Source organism: Budorcas taxicolor, chromosome 11 (genome assembly GCF_023091745.1).
Source record: "Budorcas taxicolor isolate Tak-1 chromosome 11, Takin1.1, whole genome shotgun sequence".
Classification (NCBI taxonomy): domain Eukaryota; kingdom Metazoa; phylum Chordata; class Mammalia; order Artiodactyla; family Bovidae; genus Budorcas; species Budorcas taxicolor.
The window spans coordinates 84,831,009-84,852,152 of record NC_068920.1 but is presented as its reverse complement, the minus strand read 5'-3'; the positions used below and the strand labels follow the sequence as shown (position 1 = coordinate 84,852,152).

General features: G+C 49.0%; 1 protein-coding gene across 1 annotated transcript in view; it reads right to left on the bottom strand.

Moving 5' to 3' along the window:
• Positions 1-8,104: 8,104 nt before the first annotated feature.
• Positions 8,105-21,144, bottom strand: part of MTA3 (metastasis associated 1 family member 3) — a 168,250-nt gene continuing 155,210 nt past the window's right edge. Inside the window, exon 17 of the mRNA XM_052648380.1 lies at positions 8,105-9,331. Coding sequence (XP_052504340.1) covers positions 9,306-9,331 — 26 coding nt within the window. The 3' untranslated portion in view covers positions 8,105-9,305. The remainder of the gene's footprint in view (positions 9,332-21,144) is intronic.

Sequence of the window (21,144 nt, the reverse complement as noted above, 5' to 3'; positions counted from 1 at the left end):
GTTTTCCCTACTGTCCACAGTGGAAGTCATTTTGGGTGCATGGCTTTCAAGGCTTCCAAAGGGCTATTCAGAGGTCACTAAAGCCCCAAATATGCCTCTCCTGAACCCCATGCGTCCCCAGCCCCAGCCATCTCAGGAGAATGAACATCTGCCCCCAGTATACACACCCTCTCCCCACCAAGGGGGACAGAAGGGCCTGGGATAGGTTCCCTACTCATCACCCCAGTCACGGACCCCTGGCCCTCAGATACAGGGTCTGACAATGGGGACAAGCCCCCTCTCCCCACCTGTTTTCATCCTCTCAGCCCAGCCCTCTGATATCATGGACAGGGATGCCCTTCCTCAGTTAAAAGTTTTCAAGAGTGGGGGTCAGGCCCAGGAGAGTCACCCATGTCCCAGGAGGGAGGCACATGGATGCCATATGGATGTTGTGGTGGGAGATAGAATGTGTCAGGCAGGGGGTGATGGCCTGGGGAACAAGTTGGGTGGGTATTAAAAGCCACCTCCTGGTGTGTCTCCATCCACTTTTCCCATTCCTGAAAACTCACCAACTACTGTCAGAAACCCACAGAGATACTGAGAACCCAAACCAAGTGATGGAAAGGGCTGAGCCACCTGGGTCCCTCCAAGGGACTCCTCGGGCATTTCTGCCCTACATGGACCCTGCTCCATTCCTCCGCTCTGCTGTTGCCTCTCACTGTAGAGCCACTCCTAGGAACTCCCCACCTTGCCACCCTCTGCTGCCACGGGAAGGAGCTGGCCAACCTTGGCCTGAGATTCGTCATTTCTAAGTCAGACCAAATGCTCCTGGAGTCTGGGATTTAAGCACTTTCTCGTGAAGCCCCCAGCTCCAGGGGGCATTAACATATACTGTGCTCTGAGTGAACACCCGGCACCTTCCTTCCGGTACCATCTCTCCCCACGTTTGCACCTGTCTGGTTGCTGAGCAGTCCTAGTGGCCAACAGGGCTCTCTGTGCCTCCTTTTCCTTGGTCCTTCCTTCCCGGGACCCTTCCCTTCAACACCGCCATGCCTTCTCACCCCTCAGGAGCTGGGCTCACTCGCCTGACTTCATCTAAGAGAAATGACCTGATGGTCCCCGTAGCCTGTCACTGCTGTCTCTTCTCCTCGAGGAGTCCCAGGTAGATGCTGATCACAAGGTTTGGGCCCACAACCCCGAATCTGCCCTGGATCCTCCCTGCCCCTTACCTTGAAGTTGATGACTGCTCTCCCCACTGACAAGGAACTCTCTAAAGGGGGTCTGGGTGTCCCCACAAGAGACAGAAGCAGGGCTTCAGGCTTCTTCCACAGTCTCCCTGCATGAAAGGACCCCTTGGTCCTAACCTTGGTCCCAACCCACAGTAAACCCCTCTCCTGGACTTGGTTCTCCATCTGTGACATGGGAACAGTGATCCTGGCCCTTGCTCAACTCCAGGGGTTGGAGATGGAAATACCCCATATGCTGAGCACTGAGTGAGTACTAGAGTTATTATGGGGGTGAAGGGAAGGGAAAGGGGGTAAGAAAGGATGGGGGAGGTGGGGAAGAGAGCGCACTGTTGAAGGGCAGGGTTTTCTACAGATGGGAGCGTAGCCGCCATGGTGGTATAAGGTAGGCTGGGGACAGGCTGAGTAAAGACCCTATTTCCTGCATTTGGGCTCCAAGCAGCGTTTTGGTCCCTTGGGGTGGACTGCACTTTCCAGTGTACATGTTAGGCAGTACGTCTCACTCCTCTTTCTCATGTGACCTGCTGACACCTTAAGGGATGAAAAAATGGCTTCCATGACTTTACCCCAGGGACTCGTGTGCAGGGGGCAGGCAGGCATGATGGGGCTCACAGGCCTGAAGCCACTCATCAAGCATTTGCTAGGCACACACCATAGCCCAGACCCTAAGCCACAAAGGCAGATGATACGCCTCTGACCTTGAGTGCCCCCAGGCCAAGCCTGGGAGAGACAGACCCGCAAACGGATCAGAGGCAACCCAAGCCAGCGGGATCCCGAGGAAGTAACACACCAATGACAGCAGACAGCACAGGCTTGGGGTGGGAGTGCCGGGAGTGAGGGGGTGCGTGTGGGCTGAACGGGGAGGATGAGGAAAGGAGCTAAGGGAACACATCCACGGCAGAGGGAAGGGCGTGAACCAGGGCACGGAGCTGCGAGAGGAGCTGGTGGGCCTGGGGAGGGTGAGGGGAGCAATGAGCCAAGGGAGCGGGAAGCCTAGGGACAGAGTTAGGAGACAGCGGGAGAGGCGGGCTGGGCCCTGCAGGCTCAGGACAGTCCAGCAGGAAAGCAAGTGTGTGCGAGGTTTTCAAGAAGTCGACGATGATCAGCCTTGCTGCTTTTCCTTTTTGGCTGGGTCTTCAACGCCACACTCGGGCTTTTTCTAGCTGCAGCGAGCGTGGGGCTATCCTCTAGTTGCGGGGCACAGACTTCTGATTGCAGTGGCTCCTCTTGTGGAGCATGGGCTCTAGGGCATGGGCTCAGTAGTTACGGCTCATGGGCTTAGCTGCTCGAAGGATTTCAGAATCTTCCTGGACTAGGGATCGAACCTGTGTCTCCTGTGTTGGCGGATGAATTCTTAACCCACTGAACCACCAGGGAAACCCCGGTCTTACATTTTGATCAGTTACTCTGCTAACAGTGTGGACAGCCTCGTGAGGGGTAAGGGAAGACAACCTGAGTAGGAAATGGTCTGTGTTCCAAGCAAGGGCAGCGGCACACAGGACGCAGGTACAGAGGCACAGCCCAGGTCGGGAAGAGAGGTGACTGTGGATGATGGGTGGAGAGTGCACACTGAAGAAACAGGGGCTGCAGCAGGTTCAGAGGAGAAGATACAGTTAAGACAAGTTGGAGGAGCTTGGAGGACCTGCAGGCAAATAAGTACAGCAGTGCGTTTAGGGCTGGAAACAGCATTTCAGACTCTTGTTGCTAACGGGAGCTGACCTCTTACAGGGAATGGATGAGGTCACCTGGGGAAGAGTGAAGAGGACAAAGAACCATCCTTTAAAAAAAAATCCCCACAAGTAAAGGACACACAAAGGAAGACCCAGTGAAATGCCCAGAAGGAACCTTTAAATAGGAAGAAAATCAGGAATGCAGCAATTTTAAAAAGAGCATGAAAGAAGTAAAAAAAAAGGAATATCCTAGAGCCATCTTTTATGAGGGTAAAAGCTGAACATAAAATACCCAGACAGGCTGCAAAGTACCTCAGTATTTTCAAAAGTCCTAATTGCATGCTGAAGAAAGCTGATGTGAGAACCAACGTGTGTGTCTGACACTGTCTGGTCAAGCTTCCTGTACTGACACTCTGGATTAACACAGCATGGTCTGTGCTATTAAAAATAGCTTTTTGAGAAGTGATAGGTTATCATCTGCATAAAATTTAATTATATGCAAAATGTTCCATATTGGTTATGGATTCATACATATGTAGTCATTGTATAAAATCATACACTGGGTTGAGAAACACCAAATTAAGGAAAGTGCTCTCTTCTAAAACGGAGGAACATGGAAAGGCGGTACACAGGGGACTACTATTCTGAAATTTATCTTTGTAAAAAATCCTGGGAAATGGCTCTAAGTAATATCTGAATGTGGCTCAGTGTTGTTCTGGGTAGAGAATAAAGGAGAGAGTGCAATGAAGAATAACAAAGACAAGTAACATGACGGCAACCATGTCAAGTGCTCAAGAAAGCTCAAAGAGGGTGACCGCAAGACGGGCTGGATGTGGCAATTAGGAGGTCTCTGGTGACCTTTCGAAGGCAATCTCAGTGGGTGGCTGGGGTGGGGCAGAATGGAAGCGATAAAGGACTGTACTGTGTTGAGAAATTAATGAGACTTCAAGAAACGGACAAGTCTTTCCTCTTTAAACAAGTTTGCTTGTAAAGGGAGATAAGACAAGAGCTTCAGGCAAAGCTAAGAGAGGACCTGTGGTGGTTTGCCTGTTTTGTTCTGTTGACTGGATGGGGAAGTTTAAGTGGCCTGAGAAGGGAGAGAGGGTGAAGATGAGGGCAGCGGGCAGAGGATGATGACAGAGCAATAACAAACACTGTCCCAGGCCCCATGCGAAGCACTTTACACACACTAATTTAGTTAGTTCTGTGAGGTACATACTATGATCCCATCTTACAGATGAATAAACTGAGGCACAGAGAGGTTGAGTAACTTGCCCAAGGTGATCCAGTAGTAAGTGGCAGTCTGGCCTGAGTCAGGGCACTCTACTGCAAGCCTCTAAGGAGGTGGGGGCCAGGAAACGATCCAACGTGTGGGTACCAGGAGGGTTCTCCAGAGGCCGAAGAGCACCTCCACGGGCTGGTGGAAGGTCCTGCAGTAAAAGGGGAACACAGGTGAAGGGATTCTTAGAAGACTTGGCCCTCAGCGGGTGAGAGCTTCAGGGGTAACCAAGGGTTAGAACAGCTGGTTCTGGGAATAAGAAAAAAAGCTCCTAAAGGACATATAAATGGGCCAGCTCAGCAAGCAGCCCAGAGAGGCCTGGTGAGGGGGGCGCTCACATCTCTGGGGTGGTCCCTGCAGGCTAAATGGTTTCCTCCAGTGACCCCCTGCAGTTAGTCCAGGAGCAAGAGCAGAGCAAATGGAAACCTCTTAAGAAGTCTGGCTATAAAAACCCAGTCCTGGCAATGGATCTTCAGGCTCTCACCCCTTGAAAGACAGGGCACATGACACTCTATTGGTGAGCTTCCAGAAAGAGGGAGACACTCGAGTCAGGATTAAATCTTAATAAAAAGACACCAAGAACCAGGGCATTAGGGATTTCACAGCGACGAGGCTGCCGGCTTGCACTCTGAGGGCCCCTCTGCTTCCACAGAGCCCGCCCTGCGGCATCCGGCCTCGCTGAGCCCGCTTCTCTCGGGACTTCTGCAAGGACTGGAAGGGCCCTGCCTCTTCTACAACCTTTTCCAGGGTCCTGTAACCTCGCGCATGGATGTCTTGCTTCTCTAATGAAACTCTTGAAGGAATTCAATGTCTTTTTTTTTTAAACCTCTCTCTCAAATCTCAGCAAACAAGGGTTGCAAACAGGCACACTACAAACACAGGCTGGAGGCGCCCAGGGAGCCTACAACGATGGCCCCAGTACAGCCACTGAGGCAGAGTCTACACCGTAGTCAAACCAGTAAAATACTCAACAGAGAGTAATTTCTACCAAGCTGGTTTCACACTCGGGGGCCTGGGAAACACTGAAGGATGCTGGGCATTCAGATCAGGCTCCCGATGCCTTTTAGGGCAACTCAGACATGTTGGTTTCCAGCTCTCAGAGCTGAGGAGGGTTGGATGTAGAAGAGGGCCCTGGGCTTCATCTGCGTCACCTGCAGCTCTTGCACCCACCTCACTGGCACGGGGGCCTTCCTGTCAACCCCCTGGATGGAGTGCAGCACACTCCCTTAGCTCACCGTGGGAGTGGCCCCGCACTCGTCCCCGCCACCTGGCTCCAGCACAGCAGTGCGAAAGGGATTGATGGAGAGAGGTCTGCCTGCGGCTTCTCCCACCTCCAGGCCTAGGGGACACAGGGTCAAAGCCACCCCTGGTGCAGCTCAGCCTCATGAAACCGCCATGTCCTCAGGCTATGGCTTATGAGAGAGCAAAAGAAAGTGCCAACCTTGGGGAAAGGCCTCTGAGCACCTACCTCCATGTAGCTGGGGCGGGGATGTCAGACTAATGGGCCTGGCCCCAGAGCCACACGGGGAGAAAGCACCTAGGGCTGGGGGCTGGGGTGGGGGGCCTGCCCCTGGGCCCAGCCTTATAGCTGAGCCACTGTCCCAACAAAGGGCAGCATAAAACCAGGCAGAATTTCTAGAAGTTTATTGGAAACAGGATACAAATTGATCAGTGGATGACATCTACTTACAGACAGAGCACTCTGTAACAGCACACGCTCAATGAATTATCCTGGGGAAACACTCATGACCACTGATGCGTGGTCTGGGTGGGTGTTCTCCAGCAGGGAAACCAGAGACTGGGGGAAGAGGAATGGGCCAGGGTGGACAGAAAACTGGGACACAGCCTCCCTGAGGGGAAAGGCGAGGTGGGGCTGCTAAATGAGTAAATTCCCCCAAAGAACTGGGATAACTGTTATGAATAAAACCCCTCCCCCACCTCCCCAAAGCACTTTCCTCCCAGGGAGAGTGAAGAGAACCTACAGAAACCCACCAGGGCAGCTACCTCCACCTCCACTCACCGGGGTCTTAGGACAGCACGGGGAATGCACAGTGGGCCTGGACATGGCAGAGAGGGGGCCAGGGCCACGCGTGTCCTGGGACTGCTTGGCCTCTGACCCACCACTCGCCTTCCCCTGCTCTGCTCTGGGGACTGACTGCAGGGGCCTGACTGCAGTTGGCCTGTCCCCAGCTCCCAGGTCAGCTGGCTTCCAGCTGCATTTAGCTAACGCAGAAATCTGGAAGGCATGGGGAAGGGAGAAGCCAGGCTGTTTGCGCTCCCGCTTTGCCTGGGGTGGGGTGTGGGGGGGTATGTTTCTGGCAGGGCCCAGGTCTCCTCATGGCTTCAGCTCCCACCACATAGCCCTCTGCAGACCCAGGCTCCACCCAGTGTCCTGACCCCCAGGATCTGGTCCCACCAGCTCTGTGGTTCCCTGTTTCCGGTTACCCCTCAGTGGCATCTCAGGTCTTCTTATTTCTCAGTTAAACAATTTCCTGGATTAAAACCCCTCTGTTTTAAATATATAGACTTTTCTGGTTTTCTTGGTTGGATGCTGACTGATAGAAACCAGGCTGTGGACAAGGCAGAATCATGAAAGGCAAGCTGAAAGCAGTTGGGGCCTCTCCTGCACCACCTCAGGGTGGGCGGGCGATGATGGGGGAGGACGACTCTCGGGCTTCAGTGTCCTTATCCGAGGGTGCACAGCAGCCCTGGGCACGTCTGCTGGGAAACGTGCAGATGGGCGTTGCATGTCACCCCACAAGCTCGCTGCTCACAGTGCTGACATACCACTGACACCCACAACAGTGACACTGTGGCCCCAAGAAAGGGGGGCGGCTGGGAGGGCCTCTCGGCACCAACTGCTCATTTGGCAAAGAGAGATGCTAGAGGCGCCTTGGCATCCATCCTCCAGTCCCTAAAGGTTCAGTGCTGGGGGGACTTTCCCGAGATGAAGTGGGAGCCTGAGGCCTTAGCCAGCAACCTTCCTACAGGAGGGCGGGGCTGCAGAACTGGGAGTTTTCACCACATAGTGAAGGGAGAGCTGTCAGAGTGCGCCTGTCCCACAGCAAAGCATGGACTGGAGCCAGCCTGGGCCTCCCTGTTCTTCCTGCAGCCCTGGCCTGGCCCCAGTCTCCAAAGCTCCTCGCCTGGGGAAGGAGGGCCTCTCCCCAACAAGCTGGCAGAAAAGTCACGGGCAGCTAATGGCTCCTTTAACCACAAGTCATGGTTCCATGTGGGTCAGGAGAGGACAGGGAGAAGGTGAAGGAATCATTCCACGATCTGTATCCATCGCACAGCAAATCCAGGGCAGGGCATGGGGATACAGCTTGGTTGCATCTCTTTCTTTAGAAGACGTGGCACATGGCTGGTGAGGCAAGAGCCGGCTGCCTTCTCTCTCCCTGGGGCTTTACAGAAGGAGCTTCTCTCTGGGACCCTGAGGGCAATGTCTGCCCCCCGACCCGGCTCACTGAGACCCACTCATGGGGCCCCAAGCCAAAACCTGGAACAGCTCCAAGAGTTGGCAGTGGTGAGAATGTCCCGGGGATCATCCCTCAAACACTAAGACGAGAACCAACCCCTCCTGGGGAGAGAAGCCACAGTGCCTGCGAGGCTGGAAAAGGAAAAGGCAGCTTGTGCTTTGAGCGTCACCCTCAGTGATCACGCATCACGTCCTCTGCTGAGCTGAGCCCAGCCTGCGACGACCAGACATCTGGAGCATCATGGTCATTGTAGGGAAACCTCACTCGGCCTGGAGGGGGGGCGGGGGCACTCAGCTCACTCAGAGCCACTCTGTCCTGCAAGCAGCTGGCCGTTTGAGGCACCTGCTGTCAGCCACCCAGCTGTCTCCCGGCCGCACGCCCCAGGGACCACAGGGAGGCCACACTCCCACTGTCTTTCACGGTGCTGTGACCCTGTGCCCTGCAGCCTGTCCCTGCAAACAAAGGCAGGGAAGCAGCAGATTCACATCTGCTTGGGGAGCAAACGGGGCATTAAGGTTTTCCTGTCCCCGCAGCTGTGTACACACAGTGGCAGAGTGGCCCACCTGTGACGCCAGCAGGGCCTGTACCAGGGCAGACAGCAGAAACAGGGTCACAGACAGGTCTCCTGGGGTCTAGGCACAGGTGCTCACAGAAACGGCTGGGTTGCCAGGGTGGCGGAGGCAGGGCTTCCACACAGACTCACCTGCAAACACAGCTCTCTCACTTCACCCTTACAGGCCACACAGACTCCACCTGCTTAAAATTAACCTGGATGAATGGGAGTCCTAGAAGGACCAACCTGGCTGCAGCAGCTGGTTTGGCTGTGAAAGAACAGGGCAGGACATGAGAGCTGGTCACCATGATACACATGCTCAGCTCACGTTAATATCTGTTCTTGCTGGACTGCCTGGGACTAAGCAGAACCAAGAGAATGCCAGCCTCTTTCCAACAACAAAGCACGGATGATATAAAGAGTCCACAGGCTTCCCAAAGACGATTTGCTTATCTTTTGTCAGAACCGCAGGTAACTCTGTACCTGGGAGGGATGAAGGTAGGGGGACAAATACAGGATGCAGGAGGTGGAGGACAAAATTTCCCCACTAAAAAAATGGGGAATGAAGCCTACTGAGAAAACGCCGAGGGACAGTGACAGCTGGGATGGGGGGGAACATCCTGAACTACATCAACACTGGCACATTTCTTAAGAAAAATCCGTTTAGAAACATGCCGTATCCCTCGAGTCCACACTGACACAGCCGGCGACAGAGAGAAGCTGGCACATGCAGGGCGGCAGCGGCTCTGAGCCTGCAGCAGCCCCACTGCCCCGGAGCCGCGGTGCCCGGGGTTCAGAGCGCCGGAGAAGGAGGTCTCGGAGTAGCTCCCCCAGCCCCTCAATTCCCCAGGCAGGTCCCATTCTGGGGCAGCGAGGTCTCTAGAGGAAAGCAAGGGGACACTGATTCACAAGAGGAGATGCAGCTTCGGGGACGGGTGCTCCTGCAGTCTCTTCCCCGGCCTGGTCAAGGCTCCGTGGGGTGCACGAGGAGGTCTCCCCCGGGACACGCTGGGAATGGGGCTGCCTCCTTCCCAGGCATGGCTATGGACATCAGCAGGACAGTGTAGCAAGTCTTGGATTATAAGATTAAACAGCAATAGCTCAGTCTGACACGCAGCATGTGAGTTCTGGAAAAGGAAAGAAACAGGGTCAAAGTTAGGTGCTGACGGCAGAGGCGAAGGGAGAGGAAGGATGGATCAGACCTCCCACCACCATCATCACAGCCTTCAAGGAAAGGAGGCTGGGCACTGATTCAAATAACGCTCACAATGTCATTGAGGGGTGGACCAAAGGAAAGTTTAACTGAGGCCACGAAAATCTGTGAGTGACACTGAGGTATCTTGAAAGCTGGAGTTGGGAAAGGCAGGTGCAGTGGTCAGCAGCCAGGCAGGCAAGTGCTGACATGCATACCGGAGCAACGTCGTGGAACCTCTCTGACCGGACGCTAGGGAATGGGGAACGCAACAGGCCTACAGGAGGCATGCCCTGATCTCAGGTAACCATAATTAATCATACGGTGCAGGCACTCGGAAGCTAGGGACATATTTTTCCGTAGGAGGGGAGTGACCCCAAACACCCACTGTGTCACAATGCCCCTCTTTCCCAGTGCCTCCACTTGCCCCTCAAACCTTCAGCTCTCCTGCTCCAGAGCTGCGTTATCTAGAGACTCTCAAGGGAAACAGGGGAATGAGAGGCAGAAGTGCCAGCCAACTAGACTGGCACCATCTGGTGTCACCCAGTAGCCTGTGAAAACTTTTGCTTGTTTACTAGCTAAGTGGCTAGGAGGGAACTGGGGGGTGTCTGCTGAGACGGGATCAGGGGCTCGGGCCGAGGCAGGGCCTGGATACTCTCTCTGGTCACATGCTCTGCAACCAGGAGAAGACACGGGGTTAGGGGACAGGGACGCTCACCTTCACAGCTTCCCTCCATCCTGAGGAAGGGCTGCAGGATAGAGCACAGCCGCACCTTCACTTCATGAGCCTTTCTAGAATGGGGAGATAGATGCACACAGCCTGGTATTGCAGAGGGCTCAGCAAGTATGTGTCCAATTAAAACCCAGCCAGTTCAGTTCAGGACTGGGCTAAGCTGTTTTGTTCCATAGGTAATGGAACAAGCTTTCACCCGAACCTTGTGAGGGTAAGCAAGGTTAGGAGCTTGCTCAAGGCTGCATGGCGAGTAAGTTGAGGAGTCAGGATTTGAACTCAGATCTTCTTAATTTAGGTAGAGTTTTCCCTGCTACTCTAAGCTGCCCCATTCTCCATCCATCCCAGTGAGAGCACACGGCTCTCTTCAGTGTCTAAATTACGGGTTTTGTGTGTGTCAGTATCACCAGTATTTCTCAGAAGCCTCTCTCCTTTTGTGTGTGTGTGTGCTGGGGGAGAGGTGGGGGGCGGGGGCAACTCTGCCATTCATTTATCCACCCACCTATGGAATTAAGCCATCTGCCAGAAGAGTCACTTGTAAATTGCTCCCAAAGTTTCTGGCCTACCATGGTAAATTGTGCTTTCTTCTATTTGAGCTAAACTTACCTGCTCCAGGCTTGAGAGCAACCCTCTCCTCCCACCAGCTCAGGATCTGGCACCCAGGTTCACACCTGCTTTTCTCCACACTGGCCATGGTTTTAAGCTGAGATATGGCACCTCTTGCATTCTGGGCTTGCATTCTGGTAAGCATCCCAGTGCTTACCACCTGTGCCTGCAACACCAACATGTCTCCCTGCTCAAAGCTTCCTCAGCCCCGCTGCATTTCCTCGAAGCAGGGAACCAGAGCTACGTGAAGGGTCCCAGATGCACAGGGCCCCAGAAAGAGATCGGCGCCCATTCTCAGGTCTCCTTCCTGGATGATGTAGCCCAGATCATTTCGGTTTACACTTATAAATAAATTATCATATGCATCAATCTACATTTGCTACTTTTGTCTATACTAACTCCAATTTATAAGCACTTATTATTTTTACAAAAAGTTCCCTTTTGCTTTGACTATTAATAAGTACTTGAAGGGCTTCCCTGGTGACTCACATGGTAAAGAATCTACCTGCAAAGCAGGAGACCCAGGTTCGATCCCTGGGTTGGGAAGATCTGCTGGAGAAGGGAATGGTAACCACTCCAGTATTCTTGCCTAGTAAATTCCATGGACAGAGGGACCTAGTGGACTGCAGTCCACAGAGTCGCAAAGAGTTAGACACAACTGAGCAATTAACACACACACACACACACACACACACACACACACACAAGTACTTCAAGTCCCTGGACTTGGAGGTTCTTTACTCTAACCAACTGCTGCAACAGAAACAATCTTTTTTGTTTTGTTTTGTTTTTTTTTAAGGTTTCCAGCTACCAGTATCTGAGTTAATTTATTCCTCTTCTGAAACCCAGAGGAGAAACCACCATCAGGATTCTGGAGTCTGGAAAACAGATAAACAAGTGATAACAGCCCACACATTCAAGAAAGCCAAACCTGAAGCTGGCAGTGTGAAAAGCTGCGAGTCCAGTGTGCACAAAATAGCTCAGGAATGGATACCAGACACCTCGAGGGGGGCGGGGGAGGGGAGACTGCAGCAGAGATCAGTTGAAGGCTGAGGTTGCTGGACTCCTAGAAGTGCTCCTGACTCCATACCCCTCAGCAGCTGCCCACCTCCCACAGGTCTGGTTAGTTATTCTCTAAAGAGGACCAAATAGGGGGTTGCAGGCCTAGGGAGCACAAGGCACCAAGCAGGGCTGCCAGTCCCCAAACTGAGGGATCACGTGAGCATATATCCATTGAATGGTAAGACCTCCAGCCTTCTTCCCCTTGAGCTCCCAGAAAGCAGGTAGCCAGAACTTTATCCTCTGAAAAAGAGACTATGCTGTGTTCTGAATGTTTGTGTCTCCACAAAATTTATATGTTGAAGTCCTAATGCCCAATATGACAGCATTAGAATTCAGAACCTTTGGGAAGTGCTTAGGTCATGAGGGCATAACCCTTATGAATGGGACTGCTGTGCTGTGCTCAGTCATGTCCGACTCTTTGCAACCCCATGGACTATAGCCCAACAGGCTCCTCTGCTCATGGAACTTTCCAGGCAAGAATACTGTAATAGGCAGACTTCCCTGGTGGTCCAGTGGTTAAGACTTTGCCTTCCAATGCAGGGGGTACAGGTTCCATCCCTGGTTAGGGAGCCAAGATCCCACATGCCTTGCAGCCAAAAAAACAAACAGAAGCAATATTGTAACAAATTCAATAAAGACTTAAAAAAAAAAAAAAAAGAATGCTGTAATAGGGTGCCATTTCCTACTCAAGGGGATCTTCGCACCCAGGGGTAAAACCCCTGTCTGTGTCTGCTGCATTGGCAGATGAATTCTTTGCCACTAGCAGCTCCTAGGAAGCTCACGAGTGGGATTAATGTTCTTATAAAAGAGACCCCACATGCTCCCTAGTTCCTTTCATCATGTGATGACACAGCAAGAAGACAGCAGTCTGCAACCCAGAACAGGCCCTTCATCAGAAGCCAGTTATGCTGGCACCCTGGTCATGGGCTTCCCTGCCTTTAGAACTGTAACAAATTTCTGTTGTTTACAGTACCCATCTGTACTATTTTGTCACAGGAGCCTGAATGGACTAAGATAGATGGAAAGCATCTTTGGGAAATCTGCCCAGCCCACAGAAAGGACCTGAGGATACTGACCCTTGGGCCACTCAACAAGCAGCCTGGTCTGATATCCTTTCTGCGAGGTGCACTGCAGGCTGAAGCACAGAGCTTTCATCTGATTTTTGTTTCCTACTCTTAAACACTATTACACAACCAAAGGTCATCAGGAAGAAACCTCTAACACAAACGTTAGAGACCAAAACAGAGAAAAATGCAAATTGGAAGAAATGGATTATTCATGGAGAAGAAAACTCAAGAAACAGAAACCACTATCATTAATATCCTCAGACAGGTAAGGAAAGATACAGTGTCCACAAGACACAAACAGTACAGTATTTCAAAATAAACTGAGAGAACCAACAGAGTTGGCAGGGAGCCTAGAGAAGGACTGAAGAGTTCTGCTTCCTATTGTCGTTGTCCAGTCATTCAATTGTGTCCAACATTTTGCGACCCCTTGGACTACAGCATGCCAGGCTTCCCTGTCCTTCACCATCTCCCAGAGCTTGCTCTAATTCATGTCCATCGAGTCAGTGATGCCATGCAACTATCTCATCCCGTGTCATCCCCTTCTCCTCCTGCCTCAATCTTTCCCAGCATCAGGGGCTTTTCCAATGAGTTGGTTCTTCACATCCAAGTGGTGTGAGCCAAAGTAGTGGAGCTTCAGCTTCAGCATCAGTCCTCCCAATGAATATTCAAGGTTGAGTTTCTTTAGGATTGACTGGTTTGATCTCCTTGCTGTCTGAGAGACTCTCAAGAGTCATCTCCAGCATCACCGTTCAAAAGCTCAATTCTTCTGCTTCCTATAATGGTGGGCTAATTTATATTGGGTTAACCCTCCAGCCAAAAACAGTGATAAATTCTATATAAAATATAAAAGCAAGTATTTGAAGATAGTGGAGAGCAACCAAAATCAAGCATAAACTGGAAGAGAGATGACTTGAAAAAAGGCGAGACTAGGTGAGATTCACTGTTAACAGTACCCCTGTGAGCAGTTCCATGCCGTACAAGAGGGATATGGTTCCAGCAGACAGCTGCAGTCTGACTGAGCTAAGGAATCAGGAACAGATCAGAGTTCAAGGCTGCCAATACAGCTGGAAATTGAGGGAAGAGATCCTGAAAGGAAGGACACAGGTAAGGGGGAGTCCCCAGATCAACATACACACTCCTCTCAAATCACTGGCCGATTTCAGAACTGCTCACACACAAAATGAGACTCCAAGGAGCCCACTGGAAAGGTTAAAAGAGGCTAAGCAACAACCTCAGCAGCTGTCCAGTGCTGGGAAGACAGAGTTCAGAATTCAAATTCTACCGAGTTAGAAGGACAGGGCAAACAGCTTGGTCTTTCCACTGAAATCTCATGGAACTAGGAGCATAACTGAAATAGACAAGCCCTAATAAAGCCAGGTGGTGCTAGTGGTAAAGAGCCCTCCTACCAATGCAGGAGACTTAAGAGGTGACCATCAAATTTAATTGCTTGCTAGAAGATATCTGAATATTCTACAGAAAAACAAAACCAAAAAACTCCATTGAGGAAAAGAATAGAATCCTGAGTCTCCACAACTTGTCATCCACACTGACCAGTACTCATTAAAAACTGTTAGACCTGGGAAACAGGAAAATGCAACCCATAATCAAAAGAAAAAAAACAGTCAGTAGGAAGATGATTAATGGATGATTCAGTTGTTAGAATTAGCAGATATGGACTTAAAATATTTACTATGTCTTAAAAATACATTGGAAAAGATGGATGTGTGGGGGACAATATGGTATATTTTAGGAGAAATATCAAAGACCTAAATGGGAATTCTAAAACTGAAAAATACAAAATATGAAATGAATAATTCATTGGATGGATTAACAGAAGATTCAATACTGCTGAAAAAATAATCAGCGAACTTGTAGATCTCCAAACACTATTCAAACTGACAAATAAAGAGTAAATACTGCATGACTCCATTTAATAAAATTCTAGAAAATGTAACCTAATCTATGGTGCTAAAAAGCAGATCAGCAGCTGCCTGGGATGATGTGGGGGTGATAGGGAGGACAAGAGGGCCAATTATAAAGGAGCAAGAAAATTTTTGAGGGTGACGGGCAAGTTTATTATCTTGATTGTGGTGATGGCTCCTGGTATGTGTGTGTGTGTATGTTAAACTTATCAAGTTGAATATTTTAAATATGTATAATTTATTGAATGTCAATCATGCCTCAGCAAAGCTGTTTTTAAATTAAATGATAATGGAAAATAGCTTTATAAGGTATTTAAAATATGTGCTAGAACAACCTGTGCTGACTTTAGAGATGCATTAAGAATCATTATATTCGGAGTTTACTAAAACTAGAAACATTTTCTAGTTTTAGTTTTTTAATTCATTTAAAAAACTAAAAACAAAGGAGAAAGAAAACTGGTACATTCATTTTAATATCAGACAAAATAGAGGAATATCAACAGAAGTAAAAAGGATCATTTCCTAGTGATAAAAAGGTCAAAAAGACATAAAAAAGTCCAACGACATATATATCCAATAACAATTTCGAAATTACATGAAGTAAAAATTGGCAACTTTTAGGGAGAAATTAGACAAGCCTGGTTGGAATATAAAGTAGGGTAAAGTAGTACTCTGCAGAAAGTAGAGTAAAAAGACACAGGGGAAGAAAACTGGAGGAAAACAAGAAGAAAATCAGAAAGCAATGTAGGAGGTCCAGTATCCAGTATCTTGATCCTTTTTCCTGCTGTCTGGTCCCAGATACCTTAAATGTAACCGCCCTGTTTCCCCAGGACTCACTCATGGCCTTGCTCAACAACTGCCCCCAAAGAGCTCTTGTAGGCCCTCAGTGAAGCTGCAACCAGATCATCGTGGGAAGGGTCTTTGCACACATCTTAGGGAGCTCATCTAACAAAGCTGCCTCCAAGCTTGTTCCTCAGTTTTACATTAATGACTTTTCATATTCATGTATATGTAAATAGTTGCAGATAAAAATAAATATTTGGTTGAGGGAGGAAAATGCTATACGTTATAACTCAGATGTTTTCTGAGCTTAGAGAATGCTCAGTCATCTGGAAGGGAAAACAAGAAACACTGAACGAAAATAATGAGCTAGGCTGGGAAGCTTAACAAGAACCCAGTGGGAGTCTCCCAATCAAGGAGGCTGTGAGTAATCTGGAGTCATTGCCCTGGGGACTCTGCAGATTCAGAAGACCTCTCCTCACTTCTTCACCAGGATCTGAAAAGACTGGGCAGGGGGATGCCTAAATCAGCTGGCTTCTGGAGTTGGGCTTCACTTTCCTGGGGCATCTAGATCTAATGCTGACATCCCGCTGGCTTTCACAAAACCAGCATCAAGGAGGCATGGACTGCTCCTTGGGTGAATGAGTCCACTCTCTGCTGAGGAAGATTCACTTCTCAGGGACGAAGCTCCCTCCCTCTGCTGACTTCCTCCCTCTCCTTCCCCAAGCATCTACCATTACCCCTCAAAATAGGGACTGTTTTTCAGTCAGAGGTTTACTTCCTTTCTCAGAGGTTCCCCCTCTACGTCACTGAGGATGGGAGCTCACAGGGATAGGCTGGTTACAAAGGTTTCCTTGCATGACCCCTGAAGGTAAACAGACTTACTGAGGGAGCCAGAGCTGGTTCTCACAGCCGTTGACCTCTGAGTAACTACCAAGGACTTGGGTCTCTCTTCTAAAATCTCCATATTGCTGTGGTGGTTTAGTTGCTAAGTCGTGTCTGACTCTTGTGACCCCGTGGGCTGTAGCCTGCCAAGCTCCTCAGTCCATGAGATTCTCCAGGCAAGAATACTGCAGTGGGTTGCCATTTCCTTCTCCAGGGGATCTTACCAACCCAGGAAATCAAACCAGGGTCTCCTGCATTGCAGGCAGATTCTTTACTGACTGAACTACAAGGGAAGCCCCCCATATTGTTGAAAGGGTCTTAAACCTAGACCACTTATAGGCTCACGCACTAGCATTTTCCTCAGAGGCAGGATAGAAGAGTATTCTCTGGGAGAAACTGTGATATTTACTAGTAAACCCAGCAATGGACCCTGAGGTGGCCAGTTTGCCATCCTTCCAGAATACACCAAAACACCAAGGTACTGATTACTCACACTTAAGGTACTTGGGCCGGTCTTCCTTCAGAACCCCTACTCCTATGTGAGAGAACACCCGCTGCCCTCACATAATGCTTTAACCGTCCTGAGACTCTCCAGACACATTAGATAATCTTCTATAACTGCTTCACGTTCAATAAACTGGGCCCATAATAATCCATTATAAAAACTGAAGGAAAAAAGAAACTCGAAGGTCCTTTAATATATTTAATCAGGTTTTAACATTATAGCTTGAGAACAGAAGACCAGAGGTGAGTCCAGGAGCACTCAACGTTCTTCCATAAAAAAAAATATTTCAGAAGATTCGAAAGAAATCATAGTCTTTTGAAATGACATAAAAATGTTTGACAGAAGGCAGCCCGGGCCTAAGCATGCCTAGGAGTGCCATCAGCTGCTCCCGGCAGCCTATTTTTATCGGGATTTGTGAAGACAGCAGATGCATTTTCAGAGCTCTCTCACTGGTACAATGGCCTCACCTCCACCCATTTCCCAGGGTGGGAAGCAAACAGTTGGAACTCTTGAATCACTGATTTCAGAAGTAAGTCATCAAAAGGACAGTCTTCACATACCAGATCATAGTATTATACTTAGAGGCATCCCCATCAGATACTCCCTTCATTGCATAAAGACATTGAGAAATGATATTACTCAACACAGCAAACAAATAAGAAAGATAACAACCTGCAGTATACTCACAAACCTCAAGGGAAATAAGCCAGAAGAGAGCAGATTAAAAAGAAGTTTATTGTACAATTCATCATTTCCTTGGCTCACATGCCCTGACTCTGTCCCACTGAAAACTCACCTCTCTTCTGAGCCTGCTGCTTTGGTTTTACTGACACACTGAGTCCTGTTTCCGTAGTACCCCTGGGACAAAAGCCATGCCATCTCAGAAGAAGGTTAAGAGCACCTCCAGCTGACGCTCCCTTGGTCTGTGTGACTATACAGCAGAAGCTGTTCTCAAAGCTCCCCATGCGATAAAGATGGAGACACAGTAGGAAGTCCCCGTGTGCCCGTGCAGTGCAATGGAAGCTCTGCTGATATACCAACACACAAACATCTGAGCCTAGGCAGGGAGGGGGTCCTGGGGCATCTCTTGAAATACCTGTACAGTCCTGGAGTCCTTTCTGACTCAGCCTTCACTCTGAGAAAGACTTCGCTGTCTCAGGATGATGCTGTTCCATCCCCTTTGCTCTAAGGCCTCTAACCACAGGAACCCACAGGAAACTAAATGAGCCCTCTTTATAAACTAAATTTTATCTTTAATGCTTTTCTAAATAACTTAAACAAGGGCAGTTTTTCTTTATAAATACTGGCCCTGTCTATGTGCAAATATACACTGGAACATATCCATTTACCTTTAAGCAAATCCAAGAGTCACTGTTTTGAGAATCATACCTTTAGGTAAGAAATGAACGTAGTTATAAGGAAAGCATTGACATTATTCATATACAATTCACTTATGACTATAAAAACTTTGATTGGTAACTTAACAGTTTTCAAAATAAACAATAACGGCTCTTCTTTAAAGGAGGAGATGAAATCTTCATGTTATGCGTGCGTGCTCAGTTGTGCCCAACTCTCTTGCCACCCCATGATCTGTAACCAACCAGGCTCCGCTGTTCAGATTTCCCAGGCAAGATGCTGGAGTGGGTTACTATTTCCTACTCCAGGGTAACACTTAATGAACACTCACTATGTGTCAGAGTCGATCCTGGAAATATAACTGAGACACATCTCACCTTTAGGTGATTGTGGGTTTTCTCTATTTCTTTTTTCTCCCCTCTCTCAGACACTAATATAGCTCCTACCCCTAAGTTCCAGAAAAAGGAGGGAGCAGCATACAGGCAGAGGAGCTGTGCAGAAGCAAGAGACAGAGCTGACGGCTTTGCTTATAGTTCACAATCTGAGCAAAGAAAAATGCCCTCTATGTTCCTCTCTGTGTTTACAAATACAAACCCAGCTTTGATACACACACAAAAAAACAGAAATGTCTCCCAGGTACGTGCTGTACTCAACACACAGATCAGGGATCCTTATTCACCCAGTGGAAACAACCTTAGATTTGGGGTTTAAAATCTCATCTCTGCTAATTGCGAGCAGGGTGACTTTGGGCAAATCCCTTCACCTCTTTCAACCTGGGATTTTCTATTATTAAAATGAGGGTTAAAACATCTACCTCATAAAGTGTTTGGAAGACCGAGTGGTATAAAGCAGGTGAAATTTTTTAATCATTGTAACAACTCGGTTAAGGCAAATGAAATCTGTATTTTACAGAAGAGAAGAAAAAAATGGTTATGGAAACCAAATGATTTACCCAAAGCCACACAGGAAATAATCAGAGATGCTAGCAATTCGTCCCATCTCACTCCAAACAGTCAGATGTTCTTTTTTCCACGGCAGAGACAAATCCCATTTCCCCTGCTGCCCTCCCTTTGGGGCTCCCAGACATGGAAAGTAAGGCCTCTTCTCTCCCCACTGGTCTTAGGGCCTTCTGTTCTCACAGCCCCTGGAGTTCCCCAAGTCAGCTGAATGTGGCAGGCGTCTGGCTTGCTGGCAATAAGACTGTCATCTCTAAGTCAGAAAAGGGGGCAGGATTTGGAAAGCACTCTGATGGCATGTGGCCACCACTGGAACTACCGCCTGACAACAAAGACTAAAATAAAGGGACATTGATATGGATCTGGGTAGGTCTGCACTGACTCCAAAATATGAGGCTTTTTATGTGTGCAGGTTTTGTTTTCACCCTTAGAATCTAAGTTCCATTAGGACAGTCACAGAGGTCTGTGGGTGGCTGGGTACCATGGGTTAAGAAGATACAGAATGCTGACTCCCAGGCCCTAGTCACACCAGGGCCTTTAAGGGGCCAAGGCCAGGTGAAAGACAGTGACTTTCAGAAGATAAGAAGAAGCTGCCCACTCGTGGTTTTTTTTTTTTCTTTCTTTTTTTAATGTCAGGTAAAAAACTGCCATGAGTTTGAGCAAGCTCTGGGAGTTGGTGATGGACAGGGAAGCCTGGTGTGCTGCAGTCCATGGGGTCGCAAAAAAGTTGGACACGACTGAGCAACTGAACTGAAAAAACTGTCTACCAGCAGGAATTCAGAGACTCTTCCCACCATGAAGAACCTCCAACTGAAGGTGGAGGCTGAGCAAAGGGAGCAAGAAGCAGAAGGAAGAAGCAGACAGGAAGCCCCAAAGCTGAGAGGCCTGGCTGGATATTTCAGAACAATCAGGTTTTGCTCCTAGTTGGACTAGTTCTGTCCACCAGCATCCTGTCTGGTGTGCTCATCTGTCTGACATGCTGATAATTACATAGCAATGCTAATTGATTTTATTATTGAATCACACAGGGTAAGACTCTTCCATGAATTTCTGCCTATCAATTCCAGTGTATAATGGTATTAACTCTCCCATGAAAATTCACTATTAGCCTAAGATTTTTTTCTAGTACTTTCGAGTTCACCTTGGAAACTCAGGTTAGTCAGTGTCTTATATCCTAAGGAAGTAAGAAATAGACCCATTATCCCAAGGAAAACGTCCACTGGGAATAAAAAAATGGGGACGTTTTCTAAAGTATGTATTTGTGTTACCCTCTTGCCTCTCAGCTACACATCCACCTACTTAAACTCGGCTTTGTGATGCGGGGTGGAGCTGGGACTCTGCAAATGCTTTTCTCCTGTGACATTCAGATCCCTGTTACACCAGTGGGGGCGGGCTAGAGGGCACCTGCAAGGCTGGGCAGGAGACTTGCTTCTTCTTGTTCCTGTCGGCAGCAGTGAGTTTCAGTTCCCAGTTTCACTTCACACTCCCAGAAGCAGCCTCATCGCGCTTGCTGAGAGATGCCAGCACCAGCAGAGCAGTGCTCTTTCCTCAAGGGTCTGGGTCCCAGCTCCTTGGGCTTCTAGCTGTGATGACCCCAACTTCTCCACTTTGTTCCCCCAGCTCTAGTGATGGTGGCTGTTTCCTCTCCCCACCCCACTGTCCAACAGTGTTCCCTATTTACCCATTCTGTCCTTCAACATCTATCATATTGATTTCTCATATTAAATGAGCTGTTAAAATAACTTATGTCATCTCTACTTTGCTAATACAGCACATTTGAGAGCCACAACTTCATTTATAACAGTGGGTAAAAGAGCAGACTCTGAAATCAGTCACACCTAAATAGGAACCCCAGCCCATTTATGCAACTTTGGTAACT